The 17,491-nt window shown below is 41.2% G+C and overlaps 1 protein-coding gene across 1 annotated transcript in view; it reads right to left on the reverse strand.

The window, feature by feature from the left end:
- Positions 1–17,491, reverse strand: part of PTPRS (protein tyrosine phosphatase receptor type S) — a 307,849-nt gene that overhangs the window by 128,186 nt on the left and 162,172 nt on the right. The window contains 1 exon segment of the mRNA XM_030218889.1: positions 6,377–6,487. Within this exon segment, the coding sequence (XP_030074749.1) occupies positions 6,377–6,487 (111 nt within the window).

Genomic DNA, 17,491 nt, shown 5'->3' on the forward strand with positions numbered 1-17,491 from the left:
ATTCATTCAGGCATATCTTGAAACCAATGTTCAGTGTTTTATTGATAGGAGTTCATCAAGTCATAATAGGGATATCACTTCAGAATGCAACCAATAATAGGGGGTTTATTTTATTAATCTGCAGTTTTCCAGGAATAGGGACTTGTGCAGTATAGGAAATTAATTTGTCTTTAAACTCAATATTCTCTACCTGAAGCCAGACGTCTGGCTTATAAAGAAGGATGCTCGATGCTATGTTAGTGTCAGATTATTCTGAGTTCAAACTATACTTTCTTCCTGGAGTTTTTCTTTTACATTAGAACCCTACCACCTCACCAATATTTTTTTTGGAGGCAACTGAGCCTTTTGACCAACAATCAGAATTGATACATGCCCCAGGAAAGGCACCAAGGGTCCCTCCTGACACTGAATACAGATTGCTACTTTATCCTAGGAGAGAAAAGGAGATGAGGCACTGAATACACAATACTATAATATCCTAGAGAAACAGGGAGGATAGAAGATATCAAGACCCATGAAGGGCAATTCTACAAACGGGTGTTTGCATATAAATGTAGAGAATATCAGCACTTTTGAGGATAAGTGTACATTTACGTGTGTAAGTAGCAGCAAATTCATTGAACATAATTTTGTTAGGGTGTGTATAAAGAGAAAGGGGGTGGGATTTGATATACCGCCTTTCTGTGGTTACAATCAGGAGTCCACAAGCAATAAGTAGTTTCCTTGTAATTTGTGGCAAAAGACAAGAAAAAAGCTCAGGGCCTCAATGGCACAGGTGGCATCTGTTTCCGTGGCAGCTCTGTATTGCAATGAGTACTAGCACAGAGACAGAACATTAGCGTTGGATTACCCAGTTTATCTGCCTGGACATTCCCACTGTATTTGTTTCCTGTTTTGGTGTTTTGTGGAACTTTCTCTGGTTTTTCTCTTGTTTGTGTACAATCAAAGTGGTTTACATATTATACACAGGCACTTATTTTGTACCCGGGACAATGGAGTGCTAAGTGACTTGGCAGAAAAAGCTGGAGAAGAACCTTGGCAGCAACACACATGCAGCACAAACAGAAAAGGTGACCCAGGGGAATGAAAGCTCAACAAAACAATTTTTATTGGAGAGAGACCCAACTTGGCCAAGTTTCAGCTTTGCCTACATCAGATGAATGCATGAGAAGAGTTGATACCAGACTTCGCTGATGCTGAGTATTTCTACTAAACCACTCAGGGTTTGCACTTGGACAGATTTGCAGACCCCTGATGAAGGCAAAGCCAAAACTTGGCCAAGCTGAGTCCCTCTTCAATAAAAATTGTTTTGTTCATTCTCTTGGGTTAAGTGACTTGCCTAGAGTCACAAGGAGCTGCAGCGGGAATCGAACTCGGTTCCCCTGATTCTCAGGCTGCTCATTAGGGGGTGTTCACATGGGCTGGCCTTGGAATACTGTAAATTACATTCACCCTTACTACATTTGCATGACCACAGTTACATCAGATCTATGGCTGGTTTAACTGAGGACACATAAATGTAAGGTGCACCAATGCTGGGCTATGATAACATTCGATAGTGAAATCTAGGTACCCAATGCCATTAAAGAATAGGCTTTTATCACAAGGCATTGGGGTAACTAAAAGGCAGACGCTAAGTTACAAAACTGCTCCCTTTGTTTGAGGAATAGAGAAGGGCTGGACACAGAATCCTACTATGTACCCTAAGAGGAGAGAAAGAATATGCAAGGAAATAATCAGAAGTAAAGGATAAAATATCGCAGAGAAAAGGTTCTAGAACACACACACACACACACACATATATATATATATATATATATATATATATATATATACATATACATATATATATATACACATATACATATATAAGTGTCAGAAAGAGACAGGAAAAGAAGGAAGGAGAGAGAGGGAAAGACAGGAGAGTATACTTTTCTCAGTTCTGCACTGGATTTCTCACATTATGACGCAACTTTAATACCTGTACAAAAGGAAATCAGGAGAGAGACACTTAACAGCAATGGTTACCAGTGGAAATATGGGTCAATGTTACAAGGAAAATTCATCACAAGAGGCAGAAATAGAGACTATCATTTTACTCCAGTCAGGTAAATATTTGTCCAGGGGCACATCAGTCAGGAGTATAGCTGGACTATTGCGGGGGGAGGGAATTTTGGAGGAAGTCAAGGTTTGCAGACTTGGGAGACCTGAGGAGACTGGAGAGCCTATAAATTTGGAATGCAGGTCAACTATGGTCCCTGCATGCCCGCTAAGGGACTGACAGATTAGATGACCCTCTCTTCAGGCTGACACACACACACGCACACACGTTTGCTTATTTGCCACTGTTGAGAGTCTGATTTAATCAAGTGACTGACTTACTGGAAAAAGCTATCAGTTGTAGAAGTTACACACCAACCTAACTGATTAGATTCTCTAGAGAGTTTACACTTGTAGGGTTCATTAAAGTGGCCATAGGTGCCATGTAGAGTCTAGTACAGAGACCCTCGATGCCACAGCCAGGCTGAGGTAAACTTCCATAAACTGCATACGCTGCTTGGTTGATTAAAAATTCCACAGATACTATCTTCTACCTAGCTGATTGAAATCTGATCATGAACCTGCAGTCTGAAGCCATAAGTCAACTTCTTAAATGCATCAAAGTGCATCACTTTCTCCTTAGTGATATGGACAGTAGCTGAGTATTGCTGTTCTACAGATGTGCATTTGTAATGGGGATGGGACACCATATTAAATGACTTGTTCATCTCTCCTACTTACAGTATAAATGAGCCCTTACTGTTTAGCACTTTACCAACCCACTCCTAACACACTGAACTCTCAGATTTCTTGAACAGGTGTTATAGCTGTGTGACTCCTTAAGCCTGGGATGATTTACTAAAACAGGGCAGGAACACTGGCTCTTCAAAAATACAGCAATTATTTACAATACAGCAGTGCATAGCATAACCATAAACCAAAACAGATTCAAAAGTGAAAATAAAAACACAAACTTAAAATTATATATGTAAAAAGTTATTAAATATAAAGTGTCATGCAAAGAAGATAGTTACATTCTCCCATCATGCATCAGGCTCAATGTCCGAGCGCCAAGTTACCATGACGACGTAAAATGCAAAAACCCCCAGCAACAGTACCAAAGGATGCATAGAGGCTCACAATGCAACTCATCTCGATATTAGAGGCCCAGGAACAAGCGGGCTTTACTCATCGTAAAGATTTCTTGCTTTATTTTTCTTTTCTTAAGAATGTAAAAATGCGGGTAAAGAAAGTAAAAAAGAAAAAAAACACACCAACCTTCTCGTAGCTCTGAGGGATGTTAAGGGGGTTTGATGCAGAACACAATGACATGAGGAGAAGAGAGAAAATAGGGGAAACACAGAGAGAGTAAAAAAGGCCTTCTCAAGGCTTTCAGCTGCAAAGCGATTCTTTTGTTTCTTCTCACTTAGAAAAAAAATAACTAACAACCTTTTTTCTGTTTTACTTTTCCCTCCCTGCCTGGCTGGATTTCTGTTTTGGTTTTCATTTTACTTATTTTTTTGGCACAGACCAGTCAGGCTCCTTAGGATGGGAGAGTGGGAAATGTGTGTGGGAGGGGGGGAGGGGGGAAACCAGGTTGGTGGGGTAGTGGGAGGTCAGTGATTGAGGAGCAAGAGGTGAGGGCTGATCCTGTAAAGGTTGAGTGAAGCCCCAGGATTAGCCCAGTACCAGGCTTGCACAGCAAACCACTCTCCCCAAGCCCCCTGGATTTTCAGGGGTAATGCACTCCAGAGCTGGGCACAAATACTGCTGCCCACTGAGTTTCACTGACTTCAAAAAGATCAGCTCTTTTACTAATTTTTTTTCTTTTTTTTTAACACAGATTTCTTATGGCAGTAACTTACAGAGATCCTAAAGAGACAAAGAGGGGCATAATCGAACGGGGAGCCCAAGTTTTCCTGAGGACGTCCTCGCAGGACGTCCTGCGAAGGGGCGGGGAAACCCGTATTATCGAAACAAGATGGGTGTCCATCTTTCATTTCGATAATATGGTCGGGGACATCCAAATCTCAACATTTAGGTCGACCTTAGAGTTGGTCGTCCCTGGTTTTCGGCAATAATGAAAACCGAGGACACCCATCTCAGAAACAACCAAATCCAAGCCATTTGGTCGTGGGAGGAGCCAGCATTCGTAGTGCACTGGTCCCCATGACATGCCAGGACACCAACCGGGCACCCTAGGGGGCACTGCAGTGGACTTCAGAAAAAGCTCCCAGGTGCATAGCTCCCTTACCTTGTGTGCTGAGCCCCCCCAAACCCCACTCCTCACAACTGTACACCATTACCATAGCCCTTAGGGATGAAAGGGGGCACCTAGATGTGGGTACAGTGGGTTTGTGGTGGGTTTTGGAAGGCTCACATTTACCACCACAAATGTAACAGGTGGGGGGGGGGGATGGGCCTGGGTCCGCCTGCCTGAAGAGCACTGCAGTACCTACTAAAACTGCTCCAGGGACCTGCATACTGCTGTCATGGAGCTGGGTATGATATTTGAGACTGGCATAGAGGCTGGAAAAAATATTAAAAAAAAAATTTTTTTTAGGGTGGGAGGGGGGTAGTGACCACTGGGGGAAAAAGGGGAGGTCATCTCCGATTCCCTCCGGTGGTCATCTGGTCATTTAGGGCACATTTTTGTGGCTTGGTCGTAAAAAAAAAAAGGACCAAGTAAAGTCGCCCAAGTGCTCGTCAGGGACGCCATTCTTTTTTCCATTATCGTCCGAGGACGCCCATCTTCCGATTTCTGTCGGAAGATGGGCGCCCTTCTCTTTCGAAAATAAGCCTGAAAGTGCTCCAACTTGTGAACACAGACAGGTCAATCAAACCACTAAGGTTTGCTAAGCTCAGGAGACACCAGGAGAACTCTTTTTAAATATATTTCAATTTGGTCTTTCTTGTCCCTCCCCCAGCCAAAATAAAACCATACTTTTGTTACATTCAGTAAAAAATCAAAAGCAAGAGATAATGAGAAAAATATGATATTTAGACATATTTAGATAATCCCAAATGTTGGAGAGTAGGGTGGCTGCTTGCACTGTCACCCTAACTTTATGTTCTTAAATTTAAGTTAAATATGAAACAATTCTTAGATTCACACATAGCTTCCCTCTCCCCCTTTTAGGGGGGGGGGGACCAGTATAGATGCCCCATTTGAAGCTGGAATCCAGTGTTCTTCAGGTGTACTAGGTCCTGGCCAACATTTACATCAGCCAAGAGACTCTGGACAGTTAGTTTGACCTGTAAAGAGCGCTTTGCAAAACACCAGCTGTGCAGAAAGGCCAAATCGGAGCAGGCAACAAGAACTTCTGTCAAAACTTTTAGTTCCTAAGCTATGAGATATTTTAACCTCCCTTCTGTATTACATCATGAAATAAGTGAGCCAAGAAGCAAAACACAATTGGGTAAAAGAGTGAGCAAGCACCAGCGAGACAAAGCGAGTGAGAGGGTAAGCAACAGAGCCAACATGCATATGAAAGTCATTGTACCATGACAACAGCTCTGCTTACATCCCTCTCTCTCTCTCAAGGGTGGAAGAGCATAACCTTCTGCCCACTTGTATGATGGAACTGTAAACCATATCTGAATGGGACCTCTTTTACTAATGTCACTCTAATTTGAAAACAGTGGAGGCAAAGCTAGGGATTTTCACGAGACAGGATCATGGCACAATTATCTCTTAAAATGATCAGCCTGAACTACTGCTGAGTAAAATTAAATTTAGAGAAGGCAAGACAAGTTGGTTACTGTCAACAGATTAAAAAACAAGTACTGTAAACTTTAAAGTTCAGGTGGATTTTCAAGAAACAAGCAATTCCTTTATCAGATAAACTGAGACATGACCACCATGGTTAAAGCATCTTTTCCCAGGAATGGCATTGCCACCAGAAGGTGTGCACACAGGAGAGAACTGAGCATATAGCACTTGGTTATCTATCATGCAAGAGTAAGGGGAGCAAAGGCAGAACTCAGCCTATGTGATGCTCAGAGTTTTAAATATGTGAAGGGTGGAGCTGAATGTATGCATGAGGGATGGAGCTGAGCCATACTGTCTGTGTATTTGGTAGGTGGGGGTAAAGCGAGCAAGTTCATTTAGGGAACAACAGGATGAAGCCCAGCTCATACTGAGGCATTAGTCTTTCTCATTGCCAGAGCTCTGGAGCTGATTGGCTTTCCTTTTTCCAAGAAACTGAGGTCTGTAAACCAACATCAATGTATTCCACAGCAAAACCTCTCACTTGTTAAGAAAGGAACCCTGAGGGGCAGGGTATCCTTTCAGCTTAATGCATTATCCTGTCTGCAGAGCTGAGATGCTCCCTACCTCTCACATAAAGGTTAGCAGGTGACGAATAGCGCACCCCGGCACTGTTAGTAGCCACACACTCATACTTCCCCTGATCCGTCTCATCACTGTTCTCAATCTGCAAGGCACCTGGTGAGAAAGAGAAAAAATGGCAGCAATGACATTAGCACAGGACCATCGCTGCTCTCCTGCTACACATCTAGTACCGCCATTACTAGAACCAAAATTGTGCTTAGCCAAAGAGCAATCATAGTGGCATCATAGTGAAACCTGCACAGCGCCAGTTTCTCCAATCACAATACCTAAAGCCTGAAGTGGGTGCCCTGTAACAGTACCTGCTTCAGACCAACTGTACAGTATGCAGGCAGTGATCCCTGTACTCCCCTAATTCAAGAACATTTCAAGCAATGACAGTAACTGATAAAAATGCAGGGAACCGTTAAATGAGAACATCCCCTGAGACATTTCAAGACCTGTCCAGTATCAGGATTTCTGAGAGTGTATACAAACCTGAAATGAACATTTAAGTAAAAACCTAAAGCTATTTATTACAATGTGTAAATATCAATAATCTAAGTGCATTATGTCAATTGGAAACTAGGCCACCAGAACCAAGTCCCTTATTGTCTCCACTTGGACAGTTGAGCTAAAAGGTATTTTAGTACAATGCTGAAAAAAATAACTTTCTTATTTAGTTGGTTCGAAAACACATTTTGTTTGATGTATAAGTCAACTGGCCCGCAAAGAGGACAACAAATCAGCAAATCTTCCATTTGAAGAGTCAAAAACAAATGCCACCCATGTAGCTGTATGAAGCTCAGCATTAAGCTTCCTGCACAAACTTACCATTTTCTTATGTCACCACCTTTATATGCAGGAATGACAACAATGGCCTTTAAAATTAGAGCTTTAAAAGTGAAACCAAAATGTCTTGTCATGGGACCATAAATACCACAATGAAAAAACAGTAAAGATCAATATGTAGGTATGCTTTGTGTGGTGTAGTCAGAAAGATATTTATCATGGCTCTCCGAAAAAAAGGAGATTTGGGTCATATCCAGTTGAACTACTGAGCTATATAATACCATAAGCCTTCTGTGTTTTTAACCCTCTTCCCTAGGCATTATGGAGACAAACTGCAGCTCCCTCATGAGCTTGGTATGTGTATATCCAGTGCCTGGCCACTGGGTATTACCTTTGTACAACAGCAAATTATGTCTTTCCAGGAGCTGTGAATGCTGTCTCCACAGCACCATAGATGCCTGTTGTTTTTGACTGACTTTACATGTTGAGCATGTCGTGTGCGCTTCTTCCATTCTATTCCAGATGCTGGCAACACTGAGAGATTAAGGATATCAAGCTGCGGGAAAAAGGGCCCTGCGCTTGCAGCGGGGGCCGTTTTTTCCCCCACATGCCAGGGCCCTTTTTACCGTAGTGGGTAAAAAGTCCCCCAGAGAAACATGGCCATGCAGTAAGAGATGGTGATAAGGGCTCCCGCGGTAACTGGGCTGTACGTGGCAATGCCCGATTACCGCTGGGTTACTGCTGTGCAAGCCATTTCCAGGGGTTTTCTCCCCCCCCCAGGAAATGGCGCGCTTTCAGGGTGGAATTACTGCTGGCGGCCGTGTTGGGCTGGCGGTACTCCCAATTTAGCATTTAGTAAGCCCGCATTGGGCTTACCGACGCTTTGTTAAAGACCCCCCTAAATTTGCGCATACCAAAAAATAAGGGGGAGGGGCAACAAGTCCTGCATCCTGTAATAAAGCTGAGGATGCAGTTCATAGAGAAGTTTTACTCAGCTGCCTTTTCTAAATATAGACTACTTCTTGAACCATCACACCAACCCACCCATACAACCAACAAAACAACACATGTTATATAATAACAAAGGACACATAGACAGATAGGAGAGACAAAGGAAGGCAGTCTGCACTTTAGTAGGAAACTACAATAAACAAGAAGCTAAAAGGAGAGAAGTGTATTGATTGAGAAACTGTTGGTATGAGTGGCTTGTGATCCTCTTACCTCGGACTGGAGTAAATTCTGTAACAGAACAAAGAGAAGAAGTAAGAGGCGTGACAAAAATACCAGACTGAAACTCCTGCCAGTCAAAAAATATCAGACTGAAACTCCTGCCAGTCAAAAAAAGAAAAAAAATAATAAGGCAAAAGGGCCTCAGGTGAAGGAAGATGGCTCCAGGAAGGAACAGATGACACCAAAACACACTTAACACAAGTTGAGGTCCTGTCTGATCTCTGGCAAGGGAAACAGCAAATGAGCAAAGGACAAACACAAACAAAATTATTGGGGCCAATGCATGGGAAATAGGCACTGTCTTCAAATATCTTTCAGTCTCTTGGGTCCTTCCTCTCAAACAATTTGTTTTGATAATAATAAGCTCAACAATTATGATTATCCCAACATCAATCTTCCCAGAACAGTGCTATAAAAATGCATAACAGGGCATTCACACTTTTAAATCTTAAACTTTGTTTAGTTTTTATATACAAAATAGGGGTAATTTCATAAAGCTATTTTCATACGTAGGATTTATGTTATACATACAAATAGGTTCTTACAAAATTGTATGTGGATATACGTGCGTGAAAACTAGATGCACCTCAAGGGTTGCCTATTTTTATACAACAGTTTTTCCTGTGTCTACGTTGAGACACTTCGATGCGTTATATTGGCAATCGTTATTTTGGACTATTGAATTTTTATTCTGCATTGTCCAGTGAATTAAATTGTTTGACCCCTGAGGTAGGTGCCTTCAGCGCCAAAAGGCAGAACTGAGTCAAGTCTGTAAATCTACTGTTTATTTTAATGTTTGCCCTTATGTTGGAATCCAATTGGTCTTCCCCCATTCTTTTTATCTTTTTTTTTTTTGTTTTGGAGAAAAAAATAGAACCATATTATTAGCTGAATGGTGACTCAGTGGGATATGGTCCTGTTTTGTACTGAGGAGTCCGTGGATTCAGATCCTTTAAGTGCTGAGTTTTTCCTATTTCTTTTACAGCTGAGTCCAGAAAAAAAAAAGAGATGGGGGGGGGGGGGGGGGGGGAGGGAACGATGTTGGGTGTTATCAGCTTAGTGGTGGCTCAGTGAGATCTAGTCCTTTTCACTTTTGTGCTCTAATAGAGAGTTAAAATGTGATACTTTGATAATTTGCGCTCTTAGCTTGAACAGATATTTTCCAGCAATTAATAATAAATGTGATGTTAGCAGAGTTTCAGTAGAATATAACTCTGTGCTAATAATTTTAGCCCTATGGCAGGTGATATGTGATGGAGATGCACGCTACTTGAAGGCCCTGCTCTGTTCCTGTGCCATTACCCCTATCCCCATACAGAATCAGTGTCCAAGGCCTCATTCTTGTCCAGGGGATTCAGAAGACATCTATGTGACTTCCTGTTCAGTACCAACTTTTGATGGGCCAATAAAAGGAACCACAGCATGAGGAGATCTCTGCAGCATTAACTCTGCATCAAATTTAGACACATGAGATAAGCCCTGAATAGAAAAGAGAGCTTGGCTGCAGACAGGCACCGGGAAGGCCGGGGAGATGGATTATTTCATCTTCCTCCTGTGATTCTCTGGGAAGAAAGGGAAGGAAACAGAGTTGATGTAAAGGTATTAGATGCACTAGATGAACCTTCTGCCTTGAATGTCCTCCCCTCACCAATATCTTTCCCAGTGCGGGCCCGTATTGTTTTCAAGGTGTGTACATTAGTTTTCAGTGGGTGAATCTTTTCATAAAGGCCGTTAATCCCAATAAATAAATAAAATATATTAGCCGCCATGTATTTTTGCCAGGAAGAATATCCTCCATGCTAGTGACAGTTTACACTTTTCCCCCATAACAGGTATTAAGCAATACTGTTATGCTACTATGCGATTTTCTTATCAAGCTGCTCTAATTTGGAACTCTTTACCATTGTGCATAAGACCAGAAAGGATGTATTTATGTTTCCATAAGAAACTGAAGGCATATTTGTTCAGAAAATTCCTTTTAGAGTATTAGATTACGAGTGTTTTCTCATGTGTTTATTTTTATAATACATATGGCTAGTTTTTTTTTTTATTGTACTCTGTGAAGAACCAGTTTGGTATTTTGCGGTATATAAGAATACATATTCTACTGTATAATTAGACTTTATACTTTTTCCAATACATATATAGGTATGTTCACATGCACATAATAAAGGCACTATCTAAAACCTATTAGTCTGGGGAAATGGGTGAATTGAAAATTTCTCACTATAGCTGAGTGTAAAAGTATGTATGTATGTATTTATTTATTTGTGACATTTATATCCCACATTATCCCAAACAAGTTTGAGTTCAATGTGGCTTAAAATAAACTGTATAGGATACATAAAGAATAATGTAAAAGAAAGTAATTTGTTGTAAGAATCCAATTTTACAATACAGTATCATAATCATTCTGGGATATTAATAGCATTAATGTTTCTTTAAGTTAATGTGGCTGTCAAGATTTATTATTTTGTTTTGACTGCAGCTGCTCTTTGCCAGCTCATGTCCTAGGTAATAGGTTAGTATACCTGATAGTTAAACTAACCTTGAGATTCAGCACTGTATAAACAGATGAATGTCTGTCTATAGGTCAAGGAACCAAGCCCAGTTCTGCAAACCTCAAAACTCTTCCACACAAAAAAGGAGATTGTAGGCACTATACTTCTACAAAATACCATAGTGGAGAGTCTGGTGTGAGGATGCCAGGAGAACAAGATCAGATTTGTCTTTTATTTATTTAATAATTTTATATACAAACAGTTAGGATGGGGGTTCTCATTCCACTACCCAAAATTTAAAACAATCACTGAAGACAGTCAAGTGGTAACCTCAAGCCATTCCAGGAAATCCAGAGCTACACTGAAATTTTTGGCTTTTATTTTATGAGCAGCATTTGGAGAAAGTAGACCCAGCTACTCACAGCACTGCTCGTGCTAAAAAAAAAAAAAAATCGCGCGCTCTCCCCCCCCCCCCCCCAAAAACACACTTCTTTTATCTCTCTAGCAAATATGCTCTCTCTTGCATGCTTCTAACATTACCATTTCTAACAATAAAAGAAATTATAAATAAATAAATAAGACAGTAGTTAGTGATCATCTTAATAATTCCTGTCATTGCCCTCCATCGTGGTGTCATTGCCTGGAAACCATCTTCCTTTTTCATTTTATTTTCCCTATAACAGCAGGTCCTTTTCCCTTCCCCTACTGGCACAGGCTCACTATACACTTACTGAGAACATTTTTATTGCAGTCCTGAAAATAAAATGCAGGCAGAGTCTGATAACCAATGAACTACTCGCCTACCCTACAACAGCAACAACCCAGCCCAAAACCCTACTGGCATTTGACCCTCCTGAATTCTCAGTCAGGAGATGGTTCCATTGTCTTTACCCAGGCACAACATTATTTTCAGGACAAAGAGTAAACAATGATTATTGTGGAAGGTTTGTTTGTTTTTTTTAATTTCCAAAAAGGGGAGGAAGTAGGTAAGGGAAATGGTATTACAATGTTAGATACTAGTTAGTTTCTAGTTAAAGGTTAGATAGTTATCAAAAAGTTAGCAACTAGTTAAGGACAGGAGCTTGCTGAAAGATTAGAAACTAGTTAAGGTTAGGATTTAAGCTTGGGTTAATAAAGCAAGCTGGTTAGCAATCAGGACAGAGGAGAGAAATTGATAACTGGTTACAGGCTCCATTAAAGGAGTAGCAGGATAGGTTTCAGAGAGCAGCGTGAAGGTTATAAATATTTGTTTTGACAGGAACAATTACCTCAGATATTTCCTGACTAGACAAAAAGATGTATCTGTAATCTGTGAGGAGACACAAGTAAAGAAGGGGGGGGGGGGGGGGGGGGAGGAAGGTGGAATTAATCATGGCAGTGATTGTGAGGGTTGGGTAGGAGGTCCTGTGGTCAGACTGCATTCTGTTAGCACCATGGCTACAGCTGTTTCCAGATGTTAGGTTCACATTTGAGCTTTGTTGATTGCCAGTGCAAAGGACGGCACTGAAAGAATGCAGTGCGAAAACAAGGCAAAATGGATGGGAACAAGAAGGAGAAGCATGTGGGGAACTTTCATATCTATCACCCCCAAATCTGGTAAGAATAGATCTGGATCATACACATTAATGGAATATATAATTTAAATCTATGGAGAGTATATGAATAAACCTTGACAAATGCTAAAAATAAAGGTCTCAGTGAGGATCTTCTGACAACAAGAAGGGTATTAAAATATATCATGATTATTCTCAAGATCCTGGGAAAATATTTTGTGCAGAGATCTGGGACTATGCAGTAATACTGTTACATATACCAATAGGATACAAAGGCCATTGAAACAGAATCTGCCAAAGACCAGAGTGGCCTCCTCAATCGCAAGCAGTCTGGCACATCACAGTTAAACTCCCATCATTCCTCTGTCTGCACCAGCTGTTTGCTTCCACAGTAAAGTCACAAGCTGAACCAATATCAAAGTCATTTCTGCAGCAACAGGCTGTGATCAGTGTTCTGACTTCACTGCAGAACTGAATAGTTGGAAGAGGCAGAATATAAGAAAGAAAGAACCTCAACCATTTCTAACAGCAGTAACAAAAGGAAGACTTCAAAATAAAAACTACTGGAGTCATAAAGATGGCTGATACCACTGACCATGGGCAGCTCGGGGCAGGAATTTATCAAGTGAGCGGTGGGTGAAATATGATGGCTGTTCCTCATATTCCACTGCTTAAGGAGTTAGCCACTTGGGCTGGCCTGTTCTTGAGGACTGTCCAATTCCATGGGTGATATGAAAATCAAGAACTTCAGTATCTGGGTCCAATGTCATGGTGAATGTGCCATGATTTGCACCATCAGGCGCTAGGGCTGGCCTCTGTTTATTAAATAGAAAGCTTATTTCCAGAAAGGGCTGAGAGAAGTTAAGTAAATAAGTGGAGGATTTTTTTTTAAGATCCTGTAACAGAAAAATGTTTTTCATGGGCTGTTAGCTGATGGCGGTCTCTAAGAACAATATTTTGCCTGCACATATTGGGGGAATTCAATATGGGCTAGTACTGGGAACATGCAAGTTACACTTATCTCAGCATTGCAGAAATGATCCTCATGTCTGCTCAATGCTAAGTATTATGGCTTCTTGAGTCAGGCAGAACATCACTCTCTGCAGAGTTGACCGGAGTAAATGAGGAAAGGTGTAGAGTGCTAGCTCTGCCACCTCAAGAAAGACTGCACTGATGCTCTGGAGATGCTGTCAAGTTAGTTAAGGAGTCAAGGAAAATACCTAAGTAGGCTTTCAATCGTGCATAAGCAGCTGACCACAGAAAAGGGCATGAGTGTGTATTTGGCCTGATACTCTTTAGTTTAACAAACTACAGTAAAATTGAATATATTGAAATCCATAAACTTGTAAAAGGGAGATTTTTAAAAATACGTTGAAGCAAGGAAAATGGTCCTCGTAATAGTTTGATGTTAAGTATGCATGAGCACCTGATTTTATCGAGGCAATGTACTTGGTCCTATCAATTACTGATAATGGAATTTAGTTACAGTTAGATTCAACACTTACTCTGATTCCCCAAATCCAAGCAACCTTCAAGAGCTTCTTCTACTATTTGCGACAGCTACGCTGCCTCTCTTCTTACATCAAGAAGGTAAATCTTATCCCAGTTGTGCATGCCATGGTAACATCAAGACTGGATTACTGCAATGCACTATACAATGGTCTGACTTCAAAGGGCCTGCACCAGCTCCAGTTGATTCAGAATGCAGCAGCAAGACTCATAGAAGGTTGCAAGCGACGTGACCACATCACACCATTTTTGCAAAAACTTCATTGGCTACCAGTACAATACAGGGCTAAATTTAAAACTCTATGTCTGATCTTCAAGGCCCTGAAAGGAAATGGCCCTGAGTATCTGAAGAATAGGATGATCCTCCACACACCGCCAAGGACACTAAGGTCCTTCCAAGGACTCTCACTAACTACACCCTCTCCAAAAGACATTACACGATGTGATACCCGCAATCGAGCCTTCTCTGGAGTAGCCCCCACACTCTGGAATGCATTGCCTGAAAGGCTCCGCTTAACACAAGACTATCTCTACTTCAGGAAGCAGGTGAAAGCTTGGCTCTTCAACCAAGCCTTTAATGGAAGAAGTAACTAACTTGTTAGTCTCACTCACACACACAAGGATTGACACGGGCTGCACATACTGCAGCGGGACATGTTTATCCACTCCTACCCTAGTTGAGATAACATTTAACCATCTCTATGACCTCACATGCAACGTTCTTCAAATCAATCACCTTACTTTCTAATTCTTCCTACTTTCTTACTCATCTATATGTAACAACTTTGCCTTACCCCTCACTACTAATTATAATGTTCTAGTACATATTGTGTTGTCATTGCAAGTAGTATACCATGCCATACTTTGTATTGTTTTCAAATATTTTTACTGCTCTAATTGCCTCCTGCTCATGTTTGATCTATTCTTACTGTACACCGCCTTGAGTGAATTCCTTCAAAAAGGTGGTAAATAAATCCTAATAAATAAACAAATAAAAATCAGTGCACATGTAAGGTTCTGCCCAATGCATAGATTTGGAGAGTTTCACCAACATTCTCATGCATCATCCTGTATAACAGGCATATGGGAAGTTCACAAAATTAGATTCAGTCTTCAAGCATTTCTGGTAACTTGGCCTTAATGTGTCACAGCCTTGTCTCCCTCAGCATTCCTGTTTCCAGTTCTACCTCCAGGTCCTGGTCCGCAAGGCCTGCCCCCAAGGGCCCTTTTCAGAGCCATTCACAGGTTCTGCTCCCGTCGAGTCTGTCTCCTAGAGTTTCTCTCTGACTCCTTGTTTAACCTATTTCCACTGGTGTGTCTTGTCTGTTGCTGGTCAGGGCTGATAGGTATTACTTTTCAGTTATCCAGATTAAAATTTCTTCTGCCATTTGGACACCAGTTGCTGAATTTCAGAAGGTGCCCTTGTAATTCTTCACAGTCTGCTAGCAATCTAAAAAAATATTACTTGCTCCTTACACTTATTTGCTATACCTCTATAAAAACCTATAAAGGCTGACAAAGAGGTGTACAGTAAAATGCACACAACAGGACAGAAGAGCAATTTATAGAAAAGAAAAAGCAGAAGAAGGGAGGGAAGTTGGCGGCAGAGTTGAAGAGCTAATAGTGCAGGAGACATTGCTCAACCAAAGATCTGCTGAAAGAGCCAGGTTTTTAATTGTTTCTTAAATTTATGGTAGGTCATTTCTAGACAGCAATCAATGAGTAGAGTTCCATAGGTGTGGGCCAAAGTATGAAAAGACAGAATCCCTAGAGATTTTAAGGTGAAGCCTTGAAGGTGGTGAGGGTATAAGTAAAGCAGCCTATGACAAATGAAGGGAGTGTGAGGGAATATAAAGGGTTAGGAGGGAAGCCAGATAGGAAGGGTTTCCAGAGAATACTTCTCAGTGGACTAAAATGAGGATCAGAAGAGGTGTGACATGGTTGTATCTCCTAGCATTATGGATTAATTTGATAACAGTGGTTTGTATGAGTTGAAGGTGCTTTAAAGAGGCAATGAGGAGGACACTGTAGAGAGTATTATAATAGTCTAATGATGTCATCTGTAGTCTAAGGCTGGAATTCATGATGGCTCATCCAGAGTTTTTCTTGGGGCAGAAGCCACCGGGGGAGGGAGAGGGCAGATGGGTGAAGTGACCCTATTCTAATTTTCATAGTAAAAGTTTAACCAGTGGTGGTATTGGCAGTGTGTTATCTGAAGATATCATCAGCAGTATGACATATGAATGATTGAAGTGGGAGAGATGATGTTTTTAAGAGGCTACAAAAACTAGATAGATCAGAAAAATACAGACAGAAAAGCTACTCTCAGACAATGTGATATTAACCCTCCTCCCACCACATACTTGTGCAAAATTTGGTGGGGAACAGGGCCGATGATTTATAAGTCTAATTTGATAATTCTAAAAAAAAAAAAAAATACTTGCACAGAGGTAGTCCTTCCTAGAAATGGCAACATCAGATAGAGAAACAGGAAAAAAAAAGGCAGGAGCAAGTAACGGTGAGGGAATAGGAAAAACAGAACATGGGAGCAAGTTTAGGGTGTGAGTGGAAAGTCAAATGGAGGGAATCACTACACAGATTTCAGTCATCATAACCATACGTCTATTGGTTTCCCTGCACAACTGGGGCTGCAGGGACATCCCTCACCTCCCAAAGGTGGAGATGGTAGATTTTCCACATGGAGTTTCACATCTAAAATTGCTGATTTATTTCCTGTCTAATATATCCCCCTTTTACAAAGCTGTGTTGGCATTACCGTACCGGCAGCTACTAGTGCGACTTTGTAAAAAAGGGGATTACTTTGAAAACTACAGATCAGATACAATGCATAAAAGCAGGAAACTCTGGCAGCCCAAAGAGGCTTTAAAAAAATAACAATCCATCATCACCAAAGGGATCAATTAGAAAACCTATTATGGTAATGCTATCTAATCAGTATCCTGGAAAATCTCTTTACCTTCCCTACCCCACACCTAGTGCTACATTAGCCTGACTGGTCATGGTCTACCTCTAGGGATTCTGGCAGAAGCACAGCTGACTGGTCAAATAAGGTTTTCTGAAAGGGAACAAAGAAATAAAAATGAGACAAAAGATAGGAAATACCCTTATAAATTGCAGGCATTATATATAATCCTCACCCTTCTTATCTATAGGAGTTGTGAGGTACAAGCAAGGCATGAGGAATGCATTTGTCCAGAAGACACAGACCACGCAAGAGTTTTTTTTTTTCTTTTAAACACCACACTGGTTAAAAAAAATCTCTGAAATATAAAAAGCAGAGGCAGTGTTTCCATGGTAACTGCAGCAACCATACCACGATGTTCTGCCAGGTCACATCAGTGTATGACTCCATCTCTTGGAACTGGTGGGGGGAGGGGAAACTGGAGCCATCTCTTCATCACGTTAATAAACCCGTCTTCAACAGGCCGTGCTCACTGGCCTCTTCCGCTAACTGCTCAATGGCTTACACCCACTATCTAACACTAAGAAAGGGCTCAAAGTAGTAGCTTCAATGT

Source organism: Microcaecilia unicolor, chromosome 11 (genome assembly GCF_901765095.1).
Source record: "Microcaecilia unicolor chromosome 11, aMicUni1.1, whole genome shotgun sequence".
Taxonomy (NCBI): Eukaryota; Metazoa; Chordata; class Amphibia; order Gymnophiona; family Siphonopidae; genus Microcaecilia; species Microcaecilia unicolor.